Here is a 22,411-nt window from a genome sequence, read left to right as displayed (position 1 = left end):
GAAAAGAACAACGAATAAGAACTTCAGCCGTTCTATATATCATTTTTGGCAGTCCTCTCTCAATGGTGAAGAATCGCTTTTAAAAATTCATATCCACACCTGGACCTTCACCACAGTAATCAATTCATACTCATCACACACCCAACCTGTCCATGAAATTGTCTGAATCCGTCCACAACTTTATGAGATAGCCTGCTCGCAGACAGACAAAGGTGAAAACAACATCCGTCAACCATAGGTCACTGGAGATGATACATAAACCAAGTTAGACCATGCAAATCTTTAATGACAAATGACCCAATAATTTCCATAGGAAGCATGCCATTTACTCTCCAAAGAGATAGTCAATATTTTCAAAACAAACATGTCTTCATTAAAATGACAAACATATACAACAACAACAACAACAACAACAACAACAACAACAACAACATGCATTTTAAGGCCATTTTCCCTGCTAGAGCGGGGGTTAGCCTAAGGAACCATCTCTCACAGGAGTTTCTGGCGAGTGTCATTTTTCAGAGTGTGCAGGTAGATTTATTAAAAATGTGAAGAAAACTCCAGATGAAGAGTTTATTTTGGTGTCACGTAAGGCGAAAAAAAATGAAAGGAGAAAGAAGAATGTTAAACGTGATTTTGCTTCCAAGATATCCTCACCAAAATGGAAGTGGGTGTGGAAAGAAAAGAGCAAATACCGACAGCCTTCAACAACATATGGTGAACAAAATTACTGCAGGTGCCATGACGTTTTATTTTAAGATTCTCCCTCAAAAACAATCTATATTTGAACACAAGAACAATACATATCGTATTTTTTTTTTAAAGCTTTGCAGTCAGGGTAAATTGATGGTAATGAGACCAAACTACCCACACCCAAATTATACAAGAATAACTGGAGACTATTCAAAATGCAGGCATCACACCAGCTAAGAACTGCAGCTCAGGCAGCAAGTCATCAGGTGATCAGCAGGTCAAGAGGTCAAACCTGAAAAACCAAATACAAGATTTTCAGATTAGCGTTGCAGTGAATCATGATCAAATCCTGGCACAAAATACAATCGCCAGCGAAAACAAAATGACCTCACGTTCGCACGCATGCACCTTTGGAGATTTTTTTGTTTGTTTAACAGTGAAAAAGTCGAAGTAAAGATCAACAAAAAAATACATAAACCAGAACGACACTCTTCGAAGTCACGACGTCAACCGATATGCCAACGCCCACATTATTACATCATTATAATACTTGTATCAAGTTTGATTTAAATCTATTCAGCTGTTCTCAAGTAATCACATTTTTACCTGACATGACCTTTGGATTTTGACCTTGGCACCCCAAAATCTAATCAGTATCTGTACCAAGTTTGAATTAAATCACTTCAGCCGTTCTCAAGTTAGACTTATTACGGACTTTGCCCTTTGCCCTCAAAATCTAATAGGCTAATCTTTACATCATTATACATACCTGTACCAAGTTTGAACTAGATCAGTTCAGCCGTCCTCAAGTTAGACATATTACAGACTGCCATTTGACCTTTGACCCCAAAATTAACTCAGTTCATCTTCACATTATTCTACATACCTGTACCAAGTTTGACTGAGATCCCTTCAGTCGTTCAAGTTATTCGGTAATGAAAACCTATCACGGACAGACGGACGGACAACATGAAAACATAATGCCTCCGGCAACTTAGTCAGCAGACGCATAAAACATAGGGGTAATACCCCTGGCGCTCACCTGGTAGCATAAACAGTATACTGCATTGACCAAGGGTATTTTAAACCAATTTGAATGATTGCAAGAAGACAGGCAGCATGTAGAACCATACCAACATAATCATAACACTTTAAATAAGCAAACAAAAAAAAAATACCTATTTTGGGGGACAACCCCCAAGCCCCCACCCCCATCCGGTATACCTCCTCAGACCCCAATTTTTCTAATGCCTTGAACAAACATTGGTACATCACGGGTGATGAAGATTGTGGTGCCGTTTCATCAAAATTGTGTGTGTAGGTTCTGAGAAAAAAAGCAAATATACCTATTTTGGGGGGCAACCACTCAGTCGACCCCAAACGGCCAGATTTTTTTTTTAATGCTGTTAAACTTTGGTGCAACACAGGTGGATTAAGGTTGTGGTCAAGTTTCATCAGAATTGTTTTGCTTGTTTGTTTGTTTTGTATACAAGGTCGAGGCTCATGTAAGAGCGAACATTAATCACAAAAAAACAAACACACATAAAACATGATAAAGGGAGCGGGTACTGCTCTGCTCGGGGAAGAGAGAGAGGGGAAGCACACAGGTACAACAGTGGAGAACAGGATATCTGTGGGAGGGAGAGGGCTTGGGAGGAGGAGGCATGGGAAGGGGGGGGAAGGTATAAAACACATGGACACTGCTAGGACTTCCAGGAAAGAAGTCGGTATTTCAAAAAGGTGGATTTGGGGTGAATTAGCGGGGGTAGAAAAGATCAAGGTTTTGGATGGGGGAAGACAAAAGACGGTGGTGAACAGCTGTTTTACAGACCTGGAGGGAGGAGTGGGATTGAAGAGTGAGGGAGTTTGTTCCAGAAGCAGGAGAAAAGTATCTATTTTGGGGGGAAGGGTCAAACCCAGACCCTCTTGGACCCCCCCCCCCCCCCCCCCCCCCTACACCGCTTTGAGAACTTTGACTTTCTTAATGCTGTGAATAAACTTTGGTACATCACGGGTGATGAAGGTTGTGGTCAAGTTTCATCGAAATAGTGTTGCTTCAGAGGGAAAAGCAAATTCCTTTTTTATTGGGGGGAGGGGGGTGTCAAACCAAATTTTCAAACTATTGGGGTCAAACTATTTTTGGGGTCAAATCTGGATGCTCTCTGACCCCCAGTAGACGCCCTTATACCCCTACTTGTTTAATGCCGTGAACAAACTTTAGTCACAACAAAACAAGTATCATTTTTGCCAAATTTGGTCGCAATCCCATCAGCGGTTTCGGAGAAGAAGTTTCAAGTGTTTATGGACGGACGGACGGATGGACTGACCGATCGACCGACCGACAACGACGTGCCATGGCATAAGCTCACCTGAACTTCGTTCCAGGTGAGCCAAAAAGTGGAAGGGACAAAAAGGAAAAAACTGATGCACAATGGCAGGTGTTGCAAGTGAAAATGGGACAGGTTCAGGGTCAAAGTGCACATCCACAACATAATGTTGTTCATTGCAGAGGAAGAAATGGGCAACATCAAGTCCTGGAAGGAAGAGCAAGAGATAAAACTCAAGAAAAAGGTTCAACATGCAAGAGTAAGTTTTAGAGCTGTGAAACAATCACCACCACCACTTCCTTTTCAGTGACTAATATTAACCAATTGTCAATAAACACAAGAGGGAGAGAATTGCTTTTCAATACATGCCAATCTGTGCTACTTCATGGAATAGTGGCACAGGATTTTAATTGGGGTGGAGTCAGGACCGCTGTCCAGCCAATGGGTGCAAAGCAGTGGTGGAGACAGGGAAGGTGAAAACTGACCCATGTATAATAAGCAATATTTTCTAAGTCCAAAAGGGGTACAACTCAGTGAAAAATTGGGGAAACACCCCAAAACCCAAACTTGTTTTCTAACTTATAATAAAGCCATGTACCAAGTTTCGGTTGAACATGTTAAAGGGTATAGACAGTGGGCCCAGAAATCAATATCCCTTCAGATTTGTGATTCTATGACCTACATCTGGGGTGGGAGGGAAAATGGTGGCAAATGATAGCCTGTAGGGCCGAGAACAACATACTCTTTTTCACACGCGCAAATCTTGCGCATGCGCGAAAACCAACCGCTCAAATTATTCGGACATACATACATGTATTAATGCATACGATGTGTACGTTATATCCATGTACATGTACATTATCTAACAAAACAAGCATTCTGAGTATTGCGCTGCAATACATGTCCCCTACCGGCAGTGTGTCGTCCGGAAAACTGTTGGGGAAATTACCAATGGTTAGGCCGAGAAAAATATATTTCCGGTCTCTGGTCAGCGCGCGCATCGATTTTGACCCTGCGCGTCAACAAATTTTTTTTTTTCAAATTTCCAACGGTACCTACAACAGCGCACGCCTGTAGTTGCCGGCTCGGCACGCTATCTCGGGAAATACGGGTCTGTGAGGGTCGCCATTGGTCGTTCGCGCACGGTTCTCCCCTACAAAACTGTGTTTAGTTTCTCCAAATCGGACCAGCCGTTCCAAAGATATGAGTAGTTTTGTGTGCCGTGACGTCATGAATCCAATCGGCTGGTTATTGTCATTTATTGAAACGAAGACGTTCTTTGTCGGGTTCGTGTGAATCAACCAGAAGGCCGAGAGAGCTGCGGGTGGTCTCGTTAGTTAGGCCTGGCTCCTATCTCGTTTGTCATGAAGTTGTAGGTGTCTGTGATAATCTGGTGGACTGGGAGAAGAGATCGTGGGAGACCATCGGCCTGTTAGACCACTATCGCATGCGCAGTGTTGACACGATCGACGCATTGGAATGTTTGACGGTACGGCGAAGCGATCTCGAGAACGAATTGGCAGTCCATAATATGCTTGAAGAACTTAATGATTTTCAGAATATATACATTTTAAGATAACTTAAGCTTTTGTTCATTATTTACAAAAAGGCCTACCAGTCCCATTGGCTGTCTTTAATTTCTCTCTGGATGGCGCCACGGCAGATGAGGAGGACCGCAAGGCATGAGGGCACAAAAAACACCTTTATATGTGCAATCCATGCTTTTCAAAAAAAGAAAGAAAAAAAAAAACCGCATCGCCGCATCAATTCTGGAACTTTGGTCTGACCAGAGACCAGCAATATTTTTTTTTCGGCCTTATTTACCCACAGGTTCTGAATCGTTCCCAATCGCTAATTACCTCAGGAGGGGCTGACCTGTGATTCGCACTCGGGACTTCGATTTATACACCTTGCAGACAGGTCAGCAGAAGCACGAGAAAATAAGTTGTTGATAAAGAACCTTTCGAGTCGCTAAATATCAGTAATTTATTATATTTTCCGGTTCACGATCAATGATCGATGTGTATATATATATATGTTGCTCGGCTTGGCTCCGCCCCTCCCGAAAGCGCGCGCTGTGTCGCACTTTTGACGTTCGCAGACGAGGCTGAGGGCGCGCGGTGCGGCTTGAGGAGAACTCTAGAATAAACAAGAGATATCCATTTTTTTAATATTTACGTTTAATCAACGATATCTGCCAAACCACATGCCCTATCGCAAATTCCAAAAGGACATTTTAGTAGACTGACATGCTGAACAGATCTGAAGTTTCCCCTTGATTGGATCAAAAATGAAGGAGGAGCTCGGTTTTAAAGGTTCATGCTTAAAAACGTCATAACTCTGAAACCATGTGACGCATGAGCTCGCTGACTTTTTTTGTTCGTCATGGGTATGCTGGTGTTGGGCGAGCGGCTAGGGTGCCGGCCTAGGATCCTAGGTTCGAATCCCGGTCGATCGCTGAATTAATGCCAGGGGGGTTGACTCAGCCTGTCATCCTTCCGAGGTCGGCTAATTGAGTACCAGTTCACTGGTAATTCCCTGTTTGTCGTTAAAGGCGGCAAAAAGGGTTGGCGTCAGGAAGGGCATCCGGCCGTAAAACATTGCTTCAAAAAGGGGACCAAAAAACCAACAACCACGGTTCCCGAAAAATGCCAACCCCCGCTTTGCGGGGAAAAATGGCCTCTAAAGGTGGTTATATATATATTTTTATATGGGTATGCGATTCTGCCTGCAAAGTTTGGCCTCGATCTGTTCAGCCATTGCAGAGAAAAGGGGGTTTTCGTGTTTTCACGAAAAAGAATATGGTGGCCGAACCACGTGACCTGTGACTGACCTGTGACGTCATAATTACCATTAAAATATTCCACAGACCGAGTCTCCCCTACGGTGAAAATTTGATCTCAATAGGTCCTATTATTGCAGAGAAAATCTTTTTTATAAGGAAATTAAATCTTAAAATGGCAGAGTTAAGGATCATCAGAATTATCAGAATTCCCAAAGTTCAAAGTGCCATAACTTTGTCAAAATGATCGAAACGTCGTGAAGTTCGAACGTGACCTGTACCTTATCATGAGGAAACCATGTGCCAAGTTTGAAATCATTAGCATTAAGCGTTTAGAAAAAAGTCCGGAAAACTGTTCTTTGCGTGACGGACTGACAGACTGACAGATGGAGGGATGGAGTGCAAACCTATAGTCCCCTCCGGTGTACACCGGTAGGGGACTAATAACACTTAGAACTCAAAATAGAATGAGGTAACATAAAATCATGCAATCGACCAGTTTACAAACACATTCAAATTTCTCGCCAATGACTGCAAAGATTGCTAGAGGTTTGCCTGACATAGCGGCAACTAATGTCTTCAACCTGAGATGTTTGATGCAAAAATTTAGAATTTTCCTATTTTTTCATTTGAAATTCAATTGCTTGTAGACTGGTCTATTGGGCTGAAAAGAGGATTGGGTTGGAAAGAGTATTAACTAACCCACCTGTAAGTGGCATGGGGGGGGGGGGGGGGGAGGGGGTACACGCCACAGGTTACTCTAGTGCCACTGGTAACTCCACTTAATCATCCCCATCATCGTCATCTATGCTTAAACAGTTACTTCTGGCACATTTGCACATCTTCATCCATGGTACAACAGTTACATACATTTCTGGCACACTTGGAGGACAGTTCAGGGGGGGGGGCACACTCATACGCGACAGGTTATTCCAGTGCCACAGGTAACTCCACTTCATCATCACTGCCATTGTCATCAGTGTCATCTTTGTGATGGTACATCTGTGTCGTTTTCAGTTGTTCAGTCTGTTTCACTTAGAGTAGTGTGTGTTGCCTCGAAGTACTTTTTTTTTCCTCCACAAGAACAGACGTCGGAATGTCATTTACATAGACAATGTCACCTTGTGACTTCATATGAGGAGTGATGAAGCAAAGTTGAGGGAATTTCTTGATCAGCCTCTGTTTTAGATACCCTGTCTTATATGACCGTGCATCAACTCCATGAGTTTCCTTTATCTGCTTGATGAACAATTCATTAAGCTTTTTGAGTCTCATGATCTCCTTGTTCTTGATGATTCAGGTCTCCACTGTCTTGGAGAAGACCTCAAAGGCTTGAGAATAAGACGTTTCACCAGTGTTGTCTGCTCTGGCTAGCTTTGTTAAGTAACGGGTGAAATCACGGTAGCATGAGAAATGATACCTCACCTCGATGGCCACACAATCTTGGTCTTTTATCTGCATGAGCAGTGCTTCATTCCCACTGTCTGCTGCTGCTTGCTTCAAATGTACTGCATCGACAGTAGAACCTCTGACGAGGCTTTCTCTTTTTCTGTTGCCGGTGACTCTGCACACCACAGTTTTTTCCTTCTGACACAGAATACAAATGTTTGGCAAAACATGCTTTGACCTACCGGGCACGGAAGGTCGATCAAAACTGGAGCGAAGAACCCGTCTCTTTTTTGCTGGTGGTACATCTTCTTCAACAGTTTTTCCACCATTGTCATCTTGGGATGTGGATGCTGTAGAATAAATAAACAAAGATAAAAATTATCAACACACAGAAAAAATATTGAAAATGGAAACCCCTTAAAACCAAACAAAGGGCCCTACCTTAGTATAGGCAATCAGCATTTAGTCCCTACCGTGCTGACATTTGACGGTTACTTTTGTACATATAAGAGCTTGAAAAAGTTGAAGGGTAATTGTCACGTAATGTGATGCGCAGTGGGGACTAGGTTTATGTGTCTCATCATCAAATTATCATGGAGGTACCTATGCTATGTCTGCGCACATAGGTCCTAGGATGTTATGTCAAAAATTAAAAGTAAACCAAACTTCAATAAAAAGAATAATTAGGATTGCGTGATATAAATTATTCCAAAGAACATTGATGCAAAAAAACTGAACAAAAAAACTCACATTGAGCTTCATTTCTTGGAGGGAACATTGCCATTTCATTTTAGATCTACCATCATTTTTCTGTTGTGCACCTATTTCTGTGCACCCATATTCATTTACTTGCATTTTGCAATCTATTTGGGGAAACTGTGAGCTTTTCTGGTCACATCTATAAAACTAGAGCTTCCAGGGATGCAGAACTCAACTGAACTGACTGGACAACTTTAAAGTCCTAAATTATTGTGCTTTTTTTAAGAGCTAAAAAAAATATGCCGGCCTATGGCGGCCATTTTGTCACAGATCGGGTTGACATGCGATAGCAACCAACCTACCTTCTTGTGTGGTAAGAGTTTCACACACCGTTTTTTTTTTTTTTGTTTTTTTTTTTTGCATACAAGATCGAGGCTCGTGAAAGAGCGAACATTAATCACACAGAAAGACAAACAGACACATACAACAAATAACATCGGGAGCGGTAGACAAGATGGGGAGAGAGGGGGAAGGACACAAACAAAACATTTGAGAGCAGGGACCGAGAGACATGGAGACATCGAGAGATCTGTGGGAGGGAGAGGGCTTTGGGGGGGAGGCATGTGAAGGGGGGGGGGGTGGGAGAGGTATAAACATATGGACACTGCCAGGACTTCCAGGAAGGAAGTTGGAATTTCAAACAAGGTGGATCTGGGGTGAATTAGTGGGGGTAGAAAAGATCAAGGTTTTGGATGGGGGAAGATAAGAGATGGTGGTGAACAGCTGTTTTAAAGACCTGGAGGGAGGAGTGGGATTGAAGGGAGTGTGGGAGTTTGTTCCAGAGGCGGGAGAAAAGAGGAATGAAAGAGTGAAGGTGAGCAGAGAGCCGAGATTTCGGCAGTTTAACCATCAGAGGGTTGCTGGCAGATCTTGTGCGACCTGTAGGAATATTTGGGGGACAGAGCACAGAGAGAGCTGGGGGAGCAAGGCCGGAGAGGAGTCGGTAGAAGACAGAAAGACCACCTACCTGCCTGCTGTGGTGAGTGAGTGAAAGGCCCTCAGAGATAGCTTCATCGTGGGAGATTCCAATGATTTTGAAAGCTTTGGATTCAACAGCGTGAAGCCGAGCAAGGTGTGAGGCAGGAGCACCAGCCCATAGGGGAGAACAGTATTCCATTGAGCTGCGGATGAAAGCCTTGTATGTGGTGAGGAGCTCAGGCGTGCCGAGGAAGGACTTCGCACGACGGAGGATGCCCAGTCGGCGACTGGCTTTGGAGGCCAGCTTGGAAATGTGGTTTTCCCAAGAAAGATCATGGCAGATAGTGAGACCCAAAAGCTTGAGCGACAGAACTTCTTGGAGAGGATTGAAAGAACTTCTTGGAGAAGTTTGATCAAAATCCATAAATATTTGTGGACGTTAAAGTCTTAACGTCGTTTCGGAGCTGAAAACAATATGGCGGCCTATGGCGGCCATTTTGAGACAGATCGGGTTGGAATGCAATAGCAACCAACCTTGTGTGGTAAGGGTTAAACATTCTACGTTTGATCAAAATCTGTTAATATTTGTGGACGCTTGAGTGTTAACGTCGTTTTCATGACCAAAAAACAAAATGGTCGCCTAAGTCCGCCATTTATCAACGGATCGGGCTGAAATGTAATACCAACCTGGTCCTTGGGGTAAGGATGCTGCATGTCAAGTTTGATCAGAATCGGTTGATATTTGTGGACGCTGGAGTGTTAATGTCAAAACGTTAACAGACGACGGACACCGGATAGTTCAGTATGTGATGAACTCAACTGTACGGTAGTCCAGTTGAGTTTAAAATGATAAATCCTCATTGCATTGCAATTTTCTCACCAATTTTTTAATGAATCTGAATGACAAAATTGTTACGAAAATAATCATGTGTGTTGTGCCTTCTCTTCTATCGTATTCGTGCATTTACGCAGAATCGCAGATGCACAGACATAGTTCTAGGTGCCTGCAGGTAGATCTACATCAACCATGTAAGAAAATTGACAACCACTACTAGTATAGGCACTAGTATACTATTAGTAACACTAGACAATCTAACTGGTTAGAACTAGATCTAGATCTAGTCGACTACATCATGACCTACAGCCTTAAATTTACCCTTGGAAGCTGCTGCATCAGCTTTCTTTTTCATGCTCTTCATAATTCGTTAAATTCGCTGAGAATCTGTAAAGCGTAACAGGTCTGAGGTCTGATGAAATCCACCATGATCAGGTAGCGGGGATACACTGTCACTGTAGTCTGCACCGCCGCTGCCACTGGTGGCACCGCTCCTGGAAGCAGAGTGTCGAGCAACATAGTCTCTCGTGTTTTTTGCCTGCGGACCATCCAGTCTTCCATTGTGTCACATATTCTAAAAAGCGTGCCCATGTCTTGGCTGAAAATGGTGAAACTTTGCACGTTTTGGTTGGAAATATGCACATAAAACACACTTTTTCATGCGTATTTTCTTCTTTCGAAGACTTCCGTCTTCCTCACTGGAGGCCGCCATGTTGGATCACGCAGTAAGCTACGGCGACTGTCATTGGCTAATTAATCAATGATCGATCAAACGCGTCTTCTGATTGGCTATTTTTTTGTTCCAGGCTACGTGAATATTTCCACACAAATATAGTGAATTAAAACCTAGCTTACTAATTACAGCACCAAAATCTCGCGTGTGAAAAGTTACTGAACATTTCTTGTAATATTATCTATATTATCACGCAAAAATAATGCCCACCCCATTTGTGTCATTCAAGGAAGCTTTCTCTGGAAGAGCTATCTGTCTAGTACGGGGGAAAAAAAGTGCAGAAAACCACAGGTGGACGGACAGATGGACAGAGACCGACAGATGGAAGCAAACCTAGAGTCCTCCTCCAGGTGGAGCAGCGAGGGTGAGGGAGACGCGCAAGTATTAATTCATCAGGACATCAGTTGTTGGGAGCGCATGTTGTCAGACAGCACCAAGTTGAGTTGAGTTGACATCCGGAGCACCCGTTGCTATACCGCGACGATGTCCTCCCAAGGTGCCACAGTCAGGCAGGTAGGGAGTACAAACACGGCGTTCCCTTAAAATGCCATCGGTTTAACACAAGGAATCTATCTTCTTTAGCAGTTGGCTTTACCATGGCAGAGCAGCCAAGGCTCAATTTACAAACCAAAGCATTTGGAATTCAACACGAATGCGCCGATCGAGTTTTGGTTTACAAAATGAAAGGGAAGGGCCATCGACCTTTTGAAGTCAAAATCTAAACATCAGTTATATATAACAATCCGTACTTGTACAAAGTTTGAAATCTCTTCAGTTGTTGTTACCACATAATCCTACCTGGAGGATTCGGTCATAGCTCACGCTAAGTCCAAGGTCATACAGTTGACTTACCAACTTCTTAGACCTGAATCGTGTGTGGATGTTCATACCGATATAGAGCGGAAGCGGTGTTTCGTAGTCCGTCAGATGTCTGGACTTTGTTGTAGTTGATGTTCTCTTTTGGCAGTTGAATGCGATGAGTTCGGAGATGGTTAGACACCTTTGTGAATCTGCTGATTCTTGGTCCTTCAAGTTTGCCCCGTTCAACAGCATAGATACAAGCAACTTCAGGCTAGTGGGGACAGACTTTTCCTCGCAATCAGAAGTGAAGGAGCCATCAAATGGATGTCGCTCGGAGGTGAAGATTTCTTGTCGAATTATTTTGGCAGCTTTGGCTAAAGCCATGATGTCACTTTCATAGTCGCAATTCATTGCCTGGTTCAGCATTTCTTGCATACCCTTTTCGAACACGATCACTATATTCTTTCCATCATTTTGCTCCTGGGCTTCTGGAAAATACCTAAGGATCTTCTCCTTGAAATGAACCTTGTTCATTTCTCTATCGATGCCAAGATCTTGAAGTCTTTTCTCATACATATGACGCAGGTCGGAACATTTAAAATATAAAATGCCATCCACCACAGAGTTCTCTATGTATGTAACGAGTTCTACAAAAACTCTAGCCTGGATCCTCTTCAGTTCATTGCTACCGTCGCAGGCATCCTGTTTCTGTTTCATCACTGAACGATGGTGATTTCTGTATCTTGTTATGCATGCTAGATGATATTTGGCTTCGAGTGCAACGAGATCTCCTCCCTCAATCCTGGAAAGCAGTTCTGTATCTTCCAGATCTCTAACCATGCTCCGTATACTTGTTTCTGCATTTGGGGTCCTGAATTCATGGAGTTCTCCATCGTCATGTTTGCAGAATATGCACGCAGTCTTTTGTGGTGGTTGGCGTTGTCGACGTCGTTTTTCACTGATGCCACTGCACTCTGCGTCATTTCGATCTCGTTTCTTTTCTGCTCTTTGTAGACTGCTTTTGTTGAACTTCAAATGGCAACGTTTATGCCATTGGGCCCGATTTCTAATTAGGTCATCAACCGTTAGTGTGTCTCCAAAACTTAAATTCACAGGAAGTCTGTTCAGTTCTCGAAACGCATTAACGTTTGCCAGGAAGGTTGCGTACGCTTTATCTTGATCAGTTCCACGAACATTCAAGGGGCACCTCAGTCCTTCGGAGTAGGTATCCTGACATATCACGCATGCAGACCAGTCCATGGTGCGTCATCAGGTTCTGAAACAAGACAAACAAATATTAGCTTTATTAAGATCCATGCATTTTAATAATCGATGCATTTAAACACAACTATGGCCATAATAAGGCGCAAAAGTGCGATTTTTCGTTTTTGTCCAATAAAAAGGTGAAGAACACTGTATATTTCTTGCCACCAGTCCTAAATCTATTGTATATGGTCTAATGGACCACCAAAATAAAAATGGCGCTTTTGTCAAGCCGTTCCCCATTTTCGATAAATATGCTGCTAAGCTGCCTGACTAAGCAGGTGGTTTTGTGCCTCAACATCCATGAAGGTGATGTCATTGATATTGAAAGGCTTCTGGACTAAAACGCAAGCACAACGTATTAATATCCAGTTAAACATAAAATAATAAAAACGAAAATCTATTACGTTTTCAATGGATGCCTTAAAAAAAAATTTTTTTTAATCACTCTTCCACAACCAGAACTCATTGAACAGCAAAGGAACAGATGCAAATATTTAAGCAATCATCAAATGGTGGGGCAAAGGAAGTCAAGCGGACCACAGGGCGGGGGTGAGGGGAAGGGGGGAAGGGGGGAAGGGGGGAAGGGGGGAAGGGGGGAGGGGGGAAGGGGGGAGGGGGGAAGGGGGGAAGGGGAAAGGGGGGGAAAGAGGTGGAAGGGGGTGAAGGGGAAGGGAGACAAGAGGTGAAGGGGGTGAAGGGGAAGGGAGACAAGAGGGGGAAGAGGAGGAGGAAGAGGAGGAAGAGGAGGAAGCAGAGAAAGCGGAGGAAGCGGAGGAAGCAGAGGAAGAGGAGTGGGTGAGAGAAGGGGAGAAGGGGTGAAGAGAGGAAGGGAGGTGGGAGGACGGAAGGTGAGACGTCGAGCAGACCGCAGAAGGGGGGAGGGGGTGGGACGTCGAGCGGACCGCAGAAGGGGGGAGGGGGGTGGGACGTCGAGCGGACCGCAGAAGGGGGGAGGGGGGTGGATGTCGAGCGGACCACAGAAGGGGGGGGGACGTCGAGCGGACCGCAGAAGGGGGGAGGGGGTGGGACGTCGAGCGGACCGCAGAAGGGGGAAGGGGGTGGGACGTCGAGCGGACCGCAGAAGGGGGGAGGGGGTGGGACGTCGAGCGGACCGCAGAAGGGGGGAGGGGTGGGACGTCGAGCGGACCGCAGAAGGGGGGAGGGGGTGGGACGTCGAGCAGACCGCAGAAGGGGGGAGGGGGTGGGACGTCGAGCGGACCGCAGAAGGGGGGAGGGGTGGGACGTCGAGCGGACCGCAGAAGGGGGGAGGGGTTGGGACGTCGAGCGGACCGCAGAAGGGGGGAGAGGGTGGGACGTCGAGCGGACCGCAGAAGGGGGGAGAGGGTGGGACGTCGAGCGGACCGCAGAAGGGGGGAGAGGGTGGGACGTCGAGCGGACCGCAGAGGGGGGGAGGGGGGTGGGACGTCGAGCGGACCGCAGAAGGGGGGAGGGGGGTGGGACGTCGAGCGGACCGCAGAAGGGGGGGGTGGGACGTCGAGCGGACCGCAGAAGGGGGGGGTGGGACGTCGAGCGGACCGCAGAAGGGGGGGTGGGACGTCGAGCGGACCGCAGAAGGGGGGGGTGGGACGTCGAGCAGACCGCAGAAGGGGGGGTGGGACGTCGAGCGGACCGCAGAAGGGGGGAGGGGGTGGGACGTCGAGCGGACCACAGAAGGGGGGAGGGGGTGGGACGTCGAGCGGACCGCAGAAGCGGGGAGGGGGTGGGACGTCGAGCGGACCGCAGAAGGGGGGGGAGGTTGGGACGTCGAGCGGACCGCAGAAGGGGGGAGGGCGTGGGACGTCGAGCGGACCGCAGAAGGGGAGAGGGGGTGGGACGTCGAGCGGACCGCAGAAGGGGAGAGGGGGTGGCCGCAGAAGGGGAGAGGGGGTGGGACGTCGAGCGGACCGCAGAAGGGGGGGAGGGGGTGGGACGTCAAGCAGACCGCAGAAGGGGGAAGGGGGTGGGACATCGAGCGGACCGCAGAAGGGGGGAGGGGTGGGACGTCGAGCGGACCGCAGAAGGGGGGAGGGGGGAGGGGGTGGGACGTCGAGCGGACCGCAGAAGGGGGGAGGGGGTGGGACGTCGAGCAGACCGCAGAAGGGGGGAGGGGGTGGGACGTCAAGCGGACCGCAGAAGGGGGAGGGGTGGGACGTCGAGCGGACCGCAGAAGGGGGGAGGGGTTGGGACGTCGAGCGGACCGCAGAAGGGGGGAGAGGGTGGGACGTCGAGCGGACCGCAGAAGGGGGGAGAGGGTGGGACGTCGAGCGGACCGCAGAAGGGGGAGGGGGGGAGGGGGGTGGGACGTCGAGCGGACCGCAGAAGGGGGGGGGGTGGGACGTCGAGCGGACCGCAGAAGGGGGGGGTGGGACGTCGAGCGGACCGCAGAAGGGGGGGTGGGACGTCGAGCGGACCGCAGAAGGGGGGGTGGGACGTCGAGCGGACCGCAGAATGGGGGGGTGGGACGTCGAGCAGACCGCAGAAGGGGGGGGGGGTGGGACGTCGAGCGGACCGCAGAAGGGGGGAGGGGGTGGGACGTCGAGCTGACCGCAGAAGGGGGGAGGGGGTGGGACGTCGAGCGGACCGCAGAAGGGGGGAGGGGGTGGGACGTCGAGCGGACCGCAGAAGGGGAGAGGGGGTGGGACGTCGAGCGGACCGCAGAAGGGGGGAGGGGGTGGGACGTCGAGCGGACCGCAGAAGGGGGGAGGGCGTGGGACGTCGAGCGGACCGCAGAAGGGGAGAGGGGGTGGGACGTCGAGCGGACCGCAGAAGGGGGGAGGGGGTGGGACGTCGAGCAGACCGCAGAAGGGGGAAGGGGGTGGGACGTCGAGCGGACCGCAGAAGGGGGGAGGGGGTGGGACGTCGAGCGGACCGCAGAAGGGGGGAGGGCGGAGGGGGTGGGACGTCGAGCGGACCGCAGAAGGGGGGAGGGGGTGGGACGTCGAGCGGACCGCAGAAGGGGGGAGGGGGGTGGACGTCAAGCGGACCGCAGAAGGGGGGAGGGGTGGGACGTCGAGCGGACCGCAGAAGGGGGGAGGGGTTGGGACGTCGAGCGGACCGCAGAAGGGGGGAGAGGGTGGGACGTCGAGCGGACCGCAGAAGGGGGGAGAGGGTGGGACGTCGAGCGGACCGCAGAAGGGGGGAGGGGGGTGGGACGTCGAGCGGACCGCAGAAGGGGGGGGGTGGGACGTCGAGCGGACCGCAGAAGGGGGGGGGTGGGACGTCGAGCGGACCGCAGAAGGGGGGGTGGGACGTCAAGCGGACCGCAGAAGGGGGGGTGGGACGTCGAGCGGACCGCAGAAGGGGGGGGTGGGACGTCGAGCGGACCGCAGAAGGGGGGGGTGGGACGTCGAGCGGACCGCAGAAGGGGGGAGGGGGTGGGACGTCGAGCGGACCGCAGAAGGGGGAGGGGGTGGGACGTCGAGCTGACCGCAGAAGGGGGGAGGGGGTGGGACGTCGAGCGGACCGCAGAAGGGGGAGGGGGTGGGACGTCGAGCGGACCGCAGAAGGGGGGAGGGGGTGGGACGTCGAGCGGACCGCAGAAGGGGGGAGGGGGTGGGACGTCGAGCGGACCGCAGAAGGGGGGAGGGGGTGGGACGTCGAGCGGACCGCAGAAGGGGGGAGGGGGTGGGACGTCGAGCGGACCGCAGAAGGGGGGAGGGGGTGGACGTCGAGCGGACCGCAGAAGGGGGGAGGGGGTGGGACGTCGAGCGGACCGCAGAAGGGGGGGGGGTGGGACGTCGAGCGGACCGCAGAAGGGGGGAGGGGGATGGGACGTCGAGCGGACCGCAGAAGGGGGGAGGAGGAGGGACGGAGAGCGGACCACAGAAGGGGGGAGGGGGGTGGGACGGAGAGCGGACCGCAGAAGGGGGGAGGGGTGGGACGGAGAGCGGACCGCAGAAGGGGGAGGGGTGGGACGGAGAGCGGACCGCAGAAGGGGGGAGGGGTGGGACGGAGAGCGGACCGCAGAAGGGGGGAGGGGTGGGACGGAGAGCGGACCGCAGAAGGGGGGGAGGGGTGGGACGGAGAGCGGACCGCAGAAGGGGGGAGGGGGGTGGGACGTCGAGCGGACCGCAGAAGGGGGGGGTGGGACGTCGAGCGGACCGCAGAAGGGGGGGTGGGACGTCGAGCGGACCGCAGAAGGGGGGGTGGGACGTCGAGCGGACCGCAGAAGGGGGGAGAGGGTGGGACGTCGAGCGGACCGCAGAAGGGGGGAGGGGGTGGGACGTCGAGCGGACCACAGAAGGGGGGAGGGGGTGGGACGTCGAGCGGACCACAGAAGGGGGAGGGGGTGGGACGTCGAGCGGACCGCAGAAGGGGGGAGGGGGTGGGACGTCGAGCGGACCGCAGAAGGGGGGAGGGGGTGGGACGTCGAGCGGACCGCAGAAGGGGGGAGGGGGTGGGACGTCGAGCGGACCGCAGAAGGGGGGGAGGGGGATGGGACGTCGAGCGGACCGCAGAAGGGGGTAGGGGGGTGGGACGGAGCGCGGACCGCAGAAGGGGGGAGGGGGGGAGGAATGTCGAGCGGACAGCAGAAGGGGGGGGGGTGGGACGTCGAGCGGACCGCAGAAGGGGGGGAGGGGGATGGGACGTCGAGCGGACCGCAGAAGGGGGTAGGGGGGTGGGACGGAGCGCGGACCGCAGAAGGGGGGAGGGGGGTCGGACGGAGAGCGGACCGCAGAAGGGGGGAGGGGTGGGACGGAGAGCGGACCGCAGAAGGGGGGAGGGGTGGGACGGAGAGCGGACCGCAGAAGGGGGGAGGGGTGGGACGGAGAGCGGACCGCAGAAGGGGGGAGGGGTGGGACGGAGAGCGGACCGCAGAAGGGGGGAGGGGGGTGGGACGGAGAGCGGACCGCAGAAGGGGGGAGGGGGGGTGGGACGGAGAGCGGACCGCAGAAGGGGGAGGGGGGGTGGGACGGAGAGCGGACCGCAGAAGGGGGGAGGGGGGTGGGACGGAGAGCGGACCGCAGAAGGGGGGAGGGGGGGTGGGACGGAGAGCGGACCGCAGAAGGGGGGAGAGGGTGGGACGTCGAGCGGACCGCAGAAGGGGGGAGGGGGGTGGGACGTCGAGCGGACCGCAGAAGGGGGGGAGGGGGGTGGGACGTCGAGCGGACCGCAGAAGGGGGGGTGGGACGTCGAGCGGACCGCAGAAGGGGGGGTGGGACGTCGAGCGGACCGCAGAAGGGGGGTGGGACGTCGAGCGGACCGCAGAAGGGGGGGGGTGGGACGTCGAGCAGACCGCAGAAGGGGGGTGGGACGTCGAGCGGACCGCAGAAGGGGGGAGGGGGTGGGACGTCGAGCGGACCACAGAAGGGGGGAGGGGGTGGGACGTCGAGCGGACCGCAGAAGCGGGGAGGGGGTGGGACGTCGAGCGGACCGCAGAAGGGGGGGGAGGTTGGGACGTCGAGCGGACCGCAGAAGGGGGGAGGGCGTGGGACGTCGAGCGGACCGCAGAAGGGGAGAGGGGGTGGGACGTCGAGCGGACCGCAGAAGGGGGGAGGGGGTGGGACGTCGAGCAGACCGCAGAAGGGGGAAGGGGGTGGGACATCGAGCGGACCGCAGAAGGGGGGAGGGGTGGGACGTCGAGCGGACCGCAGAAGGGGGTAGGGGGAGGGGGTGGGACGTCGAGCGGACCGCAGAAGGGGGGAGGGGGTGGGATGTCGAGCAGACCGCAGAAGGGGGGAGGGGGTGGGACGTCGAGCAGACCGCAGAAGGGGGGAGGGGTGGGACGTCAAGCGGACCGCAGAAGGGGGGAGGGGTGGGACGTCGAGCGGACCGCAGAAGGGGGGAGGGGTTGGGACGTCGAGCGGACCGCAGAAGGGGGGAGAGGGTGGGACGTCGAGCGGACCGCAGAAGGGGGGAGAGGGTGGGACGTCGAGCGGACCGCAGAAGGGGGGAGGGGGGTGGGACGTCGAGCGGACCGCAGAAGGGGGGGGTGGGACGTCGAGCGGACCGCAGAAGGGGGGGTGGGACGTCGAGCGGACCGCAGAAGGGGGGGGTGGGACGTCGAGCGGACCGCAGAAGGGGGGGGTGGGACGTCGAGCGGACCGCAGAAGGGGGGGTGGGACGTCGAGCGGACCGCAGAAGGGGGGGTGGGACGTCGAGCGGACCGCAGAAGGGGGGGGTGGGACGTCGAGCAGACCGCAGAAGGGGGGGGTGGGACGTCGAGCGGACCGCAGAAGGGGGGAGGGGGTGGGACGTCGAGCGGACCGCAGAAGGGGGGAGGGGGTGGGACGTCGAGCTGACCGCAGAAGGGGGGAGGGGGTGGGACGTCGAGCGGACCGCAGAAGGGGGGAGGGGGTGGGACGTCGAGCTGACCGCAGAAGGGGGGAGGGGGTGGGACGTCGAGCGGACCGCAGAAGGGGGGAGGGGGTGGGACGTCGAGCGGACCGCAGAAGGGGAGAGGGGGTGGGACGTCGAGCGGACCGCAGAAGGGGGGAGGGGGTGGGACGTCGAGCGGACCGCAGAAGGGGGGAGGGCGTGGGACGTCGAGCGGACCGCAGAAGGGGAGAGGGGGTGGGACGTCGAGCGGACCGCAGAAGGGGGGAGGGGGTGGGACGTCGAGCAGACCGCAGAAGGGGGAAGGGGGTGGGACGTCGAGCGGACCGCAGAAGGGGGAGGGCGGAGGGGGTGGGACGTCGAGCGGACCGCAGAAGGGGGGAGGGGGTGGGACGTCGAGCGGACCGCAGAAGGGGGGAGGGGGTGGGACGTCGAGCGGACCGCAGAAGGGGGGAGGGGGTGGGACGTCGAGCGGACCGCAGAAGGGGGGAGGGGTTGGGACGTCGAGCGGACCGCAGAAGGGGGGAGAGGGTGGGACGTCGAGCGGACCGCAGAAGGGGGAGAGGGTGGGACGTCGAGCGGACCGCAGAAGGGGGGAGGGGGGTGGGACGTCGAGCGGACCGCAGAAGGGGGGGGTGGGACGTCGAGCGGACCGCAGAAGGGGGGGGTGGGACGTCGAGCGGACCGCAGAAGGGGGGGTGGGACGTCGAGCGGACCGCAGAAGGGGGGGTGGGACGTCGAGCGGACCGCAGAAGGGGGGGTGGGACGTCGAGCGGACCGCAGAAGGGGGGGTGGGACGTCGAGCGGACCGCAGAAGGGGGGAGGGGGTGGGACGTCGAGCGGACCGCAGAAGGGGGGAGGGGGTGGGACGTCGAGCTGACCGCAGAAGGGGGAGGGGGTGGGACGTCGAGCGGACCGCAGAAGGGGGGAGGGGGTGGGACGTCGAGCGGACCGCAGAAGGGGGGAGGGGGTGGGACGTCGAGCGGACCGCAGAAGGGGGGAGGGGGTGGGACGTCGAGCGGACCGCAGAAGGGGGGAGGGGGTGGGACGTCGAGCGGACCGCAGAAGGGGGGAGGGGGTGGGACGTCGAGCGGACCGCAGAAGGGGGGAGGGGGTGGGACGTCGAGCGGACCGCAGAAGGGGGGAGGGGGTGGGACGTCGAGCGGACCGCAGAAGGGGGGAGGGGGTGGGACGTCGAGCGGACCGCAGAAGGGGGGAGGGGGTGGGACGTCGAGCGGACCGCAGAAGGGGGGAGGGGGTGGGACGTCGAGCGGACCGCAGAAGGGGGAGGGGGTGGGACGTCGAGCGGACCGCAGAAGGGGGAGGGGTGGGACGGAGAGCGGACCGCAGAAGGGGGGAGGGGTGGGACGGAGAGCGGACCGCAGAAGGGGGGAGGGGTGGGACGGAGAGCGGACCGCAGAAGGGGGGAGGGGTGGGACGGAGAGCGGACCGCAGAAGGGGGGGGTGGGACGTCGAGCGGACCGCAGAAGGGGGGGTGGGACGTCGAGCGGACCGCAGAAGGGGGGAGAGGGTGGGACGTCGAGCGGACCGCAGAAGGGGGGAGGGGTGGGACGTCGAGCGGACCGCAGAAGGGGGGAGGGGGTGGGACGTCGAGCGCACCGCAGAAGGGGGAGGGGGTGGGACGTCGAGCGGACCGCAGAAGGGGGGAGGGGGTGGGACGTCGAGCGGACCGCAGAAGGGGGGAGGGGGTGGGACGTCGAGCGGACCGCAGAAGGGGGGAGGGGGTGGGACGTCGAGCGGACCGCAGAAGGGGGGGGAGGGGGGATGGGACGTCGAGCGGACCGCAGAAGGGGGTAGGGGGGTGGACGGAGCGCGGACCGCAGAAGGGGGGAGGGGGGGAGGAATGTCGAGCAGACAGCAGAAGGGGGGGGTGGGACGTCGAGCGGACCGCAGAAGGGGGGGAGGGGATGGGACGTCGAGCGGACCGCAGAAGGGGGTAGGGGGGTGGGACGGAGCGCGGACCGCAGAAGGGGGGAGGGGGGTCGGACGGAGAGCGGACCGCAGAAGGGGGGAGGGGTGGGACGGAGAGCGGACCGCAGAAGGGGGAGGGGTGGGACGGAGAGCGGACGCAGAAGGGGGGAGGGGTGGGACGGAGAGCGGACCGCAGAAGGGGGGAGGGGGGGTGGGACGGAGAGCGGACCGCAGAAGGGGGGAGGGGGTGGGACGGAGAGCGGACCGCAGAAGGGGGAGGGGGGGTGGGACGGAGAGCGGACCGCAGAAGGGGGGAGGGGGGGGTGGGACGGAGAGCGGACCGCAGAAGGGGGGAGGGGGGGTGGGACGGAGAGCGGACCGCAGAAGGGGGGAGGGGGGTGGGACGGAGAGCGGACCGCAGAAGGGGGGAGGGGGGGTGGGACGGAGAGCGGACCGCAGAAGGGGGGAGGGGGGGTGGGACGGAGAGCGGACCGCAGAAGGGGGGAGGGGGGTGGGACGGAGAGCGGACCACAGAAGGGGGGAGGGGGGGTGGGACGGAGAGCGGACCGCAGAAGGGGGAGGGGGGTGGGACGGAGAGCGGACCGCAGAAGGGGGGAGGGGGAGGGGGAGGGGGGGTGGGACGGAGAGCGGACCGCAGAAGGGGGGGTGGGACGGAGAGCGGACCGCAGAAGGGGGGAGGGGGTGGGACGGAGAGCGGACCGCAGAAGGGGGGAGGGGGGTGGGACGGAGAGCGGACCGCAGAAGGGGGGAGGAACGTCGAGCAGACCGCAGGAGGAGGACCGCAGAAGGGGAGAGGAGGGTGTGGAGAAATTGGATCAAGGAAAGCAGGTTGAAATAGATATATAATAAATAATTTAGCAGAATATAGTTGTTGGGAGCTTACGTTGTCAGACAGCACACAAAGTTTGTGGTCGACATCCGTTGCGCCCATTGCATTGTTCTGCCGTGATACATCCCTCCCAGGTACCACAATTAGGCAGCTAGGGTCTACTTTCACGGAATCCCCTTAAAAAAGATCTTAGTTCAAAAACAATCGCTTGATGTGCAACACAACTACAATATTCACTTTTCCGCGTTATAACAGCGCCGGTTCTCAAGTTACAAAGAGTTAAAACGGACGGGGTGCGGTCCAAACAACACGTGCAACAGCAAGAGGCGCTTACCCTTCTAAACGCGCAGCCATAACAACCCAAAACGCCATGAAAGGCATCACACACACTGCTTACTCCTTAATATCGTACGAGTATTTCAAACTCCACAGAAGTACGAGTTGCATTACAACTACATGCCAAACCCGCCATGCAAAGCGCCCGCTCCAACACAACACGTGCTGCGCGCGGCCGCCATGACGCAAAAGTTGATAACGGAACGGATAAACGGACTCCGGAACGCGGAAACGAGCGCGTTAACCTCATCGGCAAATATATTCTCCTTTTAAAATTTACCAAGCGCCTATCAAATAATTTCCCATTTATAGGTGAAGCAAAAAAAATGGCTCTACCTTATATTTGTAAATTGGAGAAAAGATTTTTTTAAACCGCCAATGCGAAGAAAGTACAAGTCGAGCTTAGTAATACACACCAAATTCTTTCCCAGAGCACAGATTCAGCAATCCGAAGGTTCCGAGCTGACCTGGGTTCTCTTCTCCCACTACCCGCTTACGCGAGTTGAGTGAGAAG

The 22,411-nt window shown here is 54.6% G+C and overlaps 1 protein-coding gene across 6 annotated transcripts; it reads right to left on the bottom strand.

Moving 5' to 3' along the window:
• Nucleotides 1-260: 260 nt before the first annotated feature.
• LOC137424577 (uncharacterized) lies at nt 261-22,145 on the bottom strand. Of its 6 annotated transcripts, none has more exons than XM_068112171.2 (5): nt 21,616-22,139; nt 11,327-12,513; nt 7,434-7,541; nt 3,063-3,227; nt 261-985 (listed from the first exon to the last, which is right to left on the bottom strand). In XM_068112171.2, exons 2-5 carry the CDS (start codon nt 12,495-12,497, stop codon nt 972-974), a joined length of 1,458 nt encoding a protein of 485 aa, XP_067968272.2. In that variant the 5' UTR covers nt 12,498-12,513; nt 21,616-22,139; the 3' UTR covers nt 261-971. The 6 variants fall into 6 exon arrangements, with proteins under 6 accessions (XP_067968272.2, XP_067968270.2, XP_067968271.2 ...); XM_068112169.2 differs by having other exon boundaries at nt 21,959-22,110; XM_068112170.2 differs by having other exon boundaries at nt 21,896-22,106.
• Between the last annotated feature and the right edge of the window lie 266 nt (nt 22,146-22,411).

The sequence above is a fragment of the Myxine glutinosa genome, chromosome 4 (genome assembly GCF_964187855.1).
Source record: "Myxine glutinosa chromosome 4, kmMyxGlut1.1, whole genome shotgun sequence".
NCBI lineage: Eukaryota > Metazoa > Chordata > Myxini > Myxiniformes > Myxinidae > Myxine > Myxine glutinosa.
The sequence above is the reverse complement of the archived record's forward strand: the minus strand, read 5'-3'. Positions and strand labels throughout refer to the sequence as shown.

Coding starts and splice junctions, on each gene's coding strand:
- LOC137424577 (XM_068112171.2), bottom strand. CDS start 12,497: ATGGACTGGTCTGCATGCGTGATATGTCAGGATACCTACTCCGAAGGA. Junction 7,542..11,326: donor ACCGCTTCCGCTCTATATCG/GTATGAACATCC, acceptor TTTATTCTACAG/CATCCACATCCCAAGATGAC. Junction 3,228..7,433: donor TGATCGACCTTCCGTGCCCG/GTAGGTCAAAGC, acceptor TCTTCCTTCCAG/GACTTGATGTTGCCCATTTC.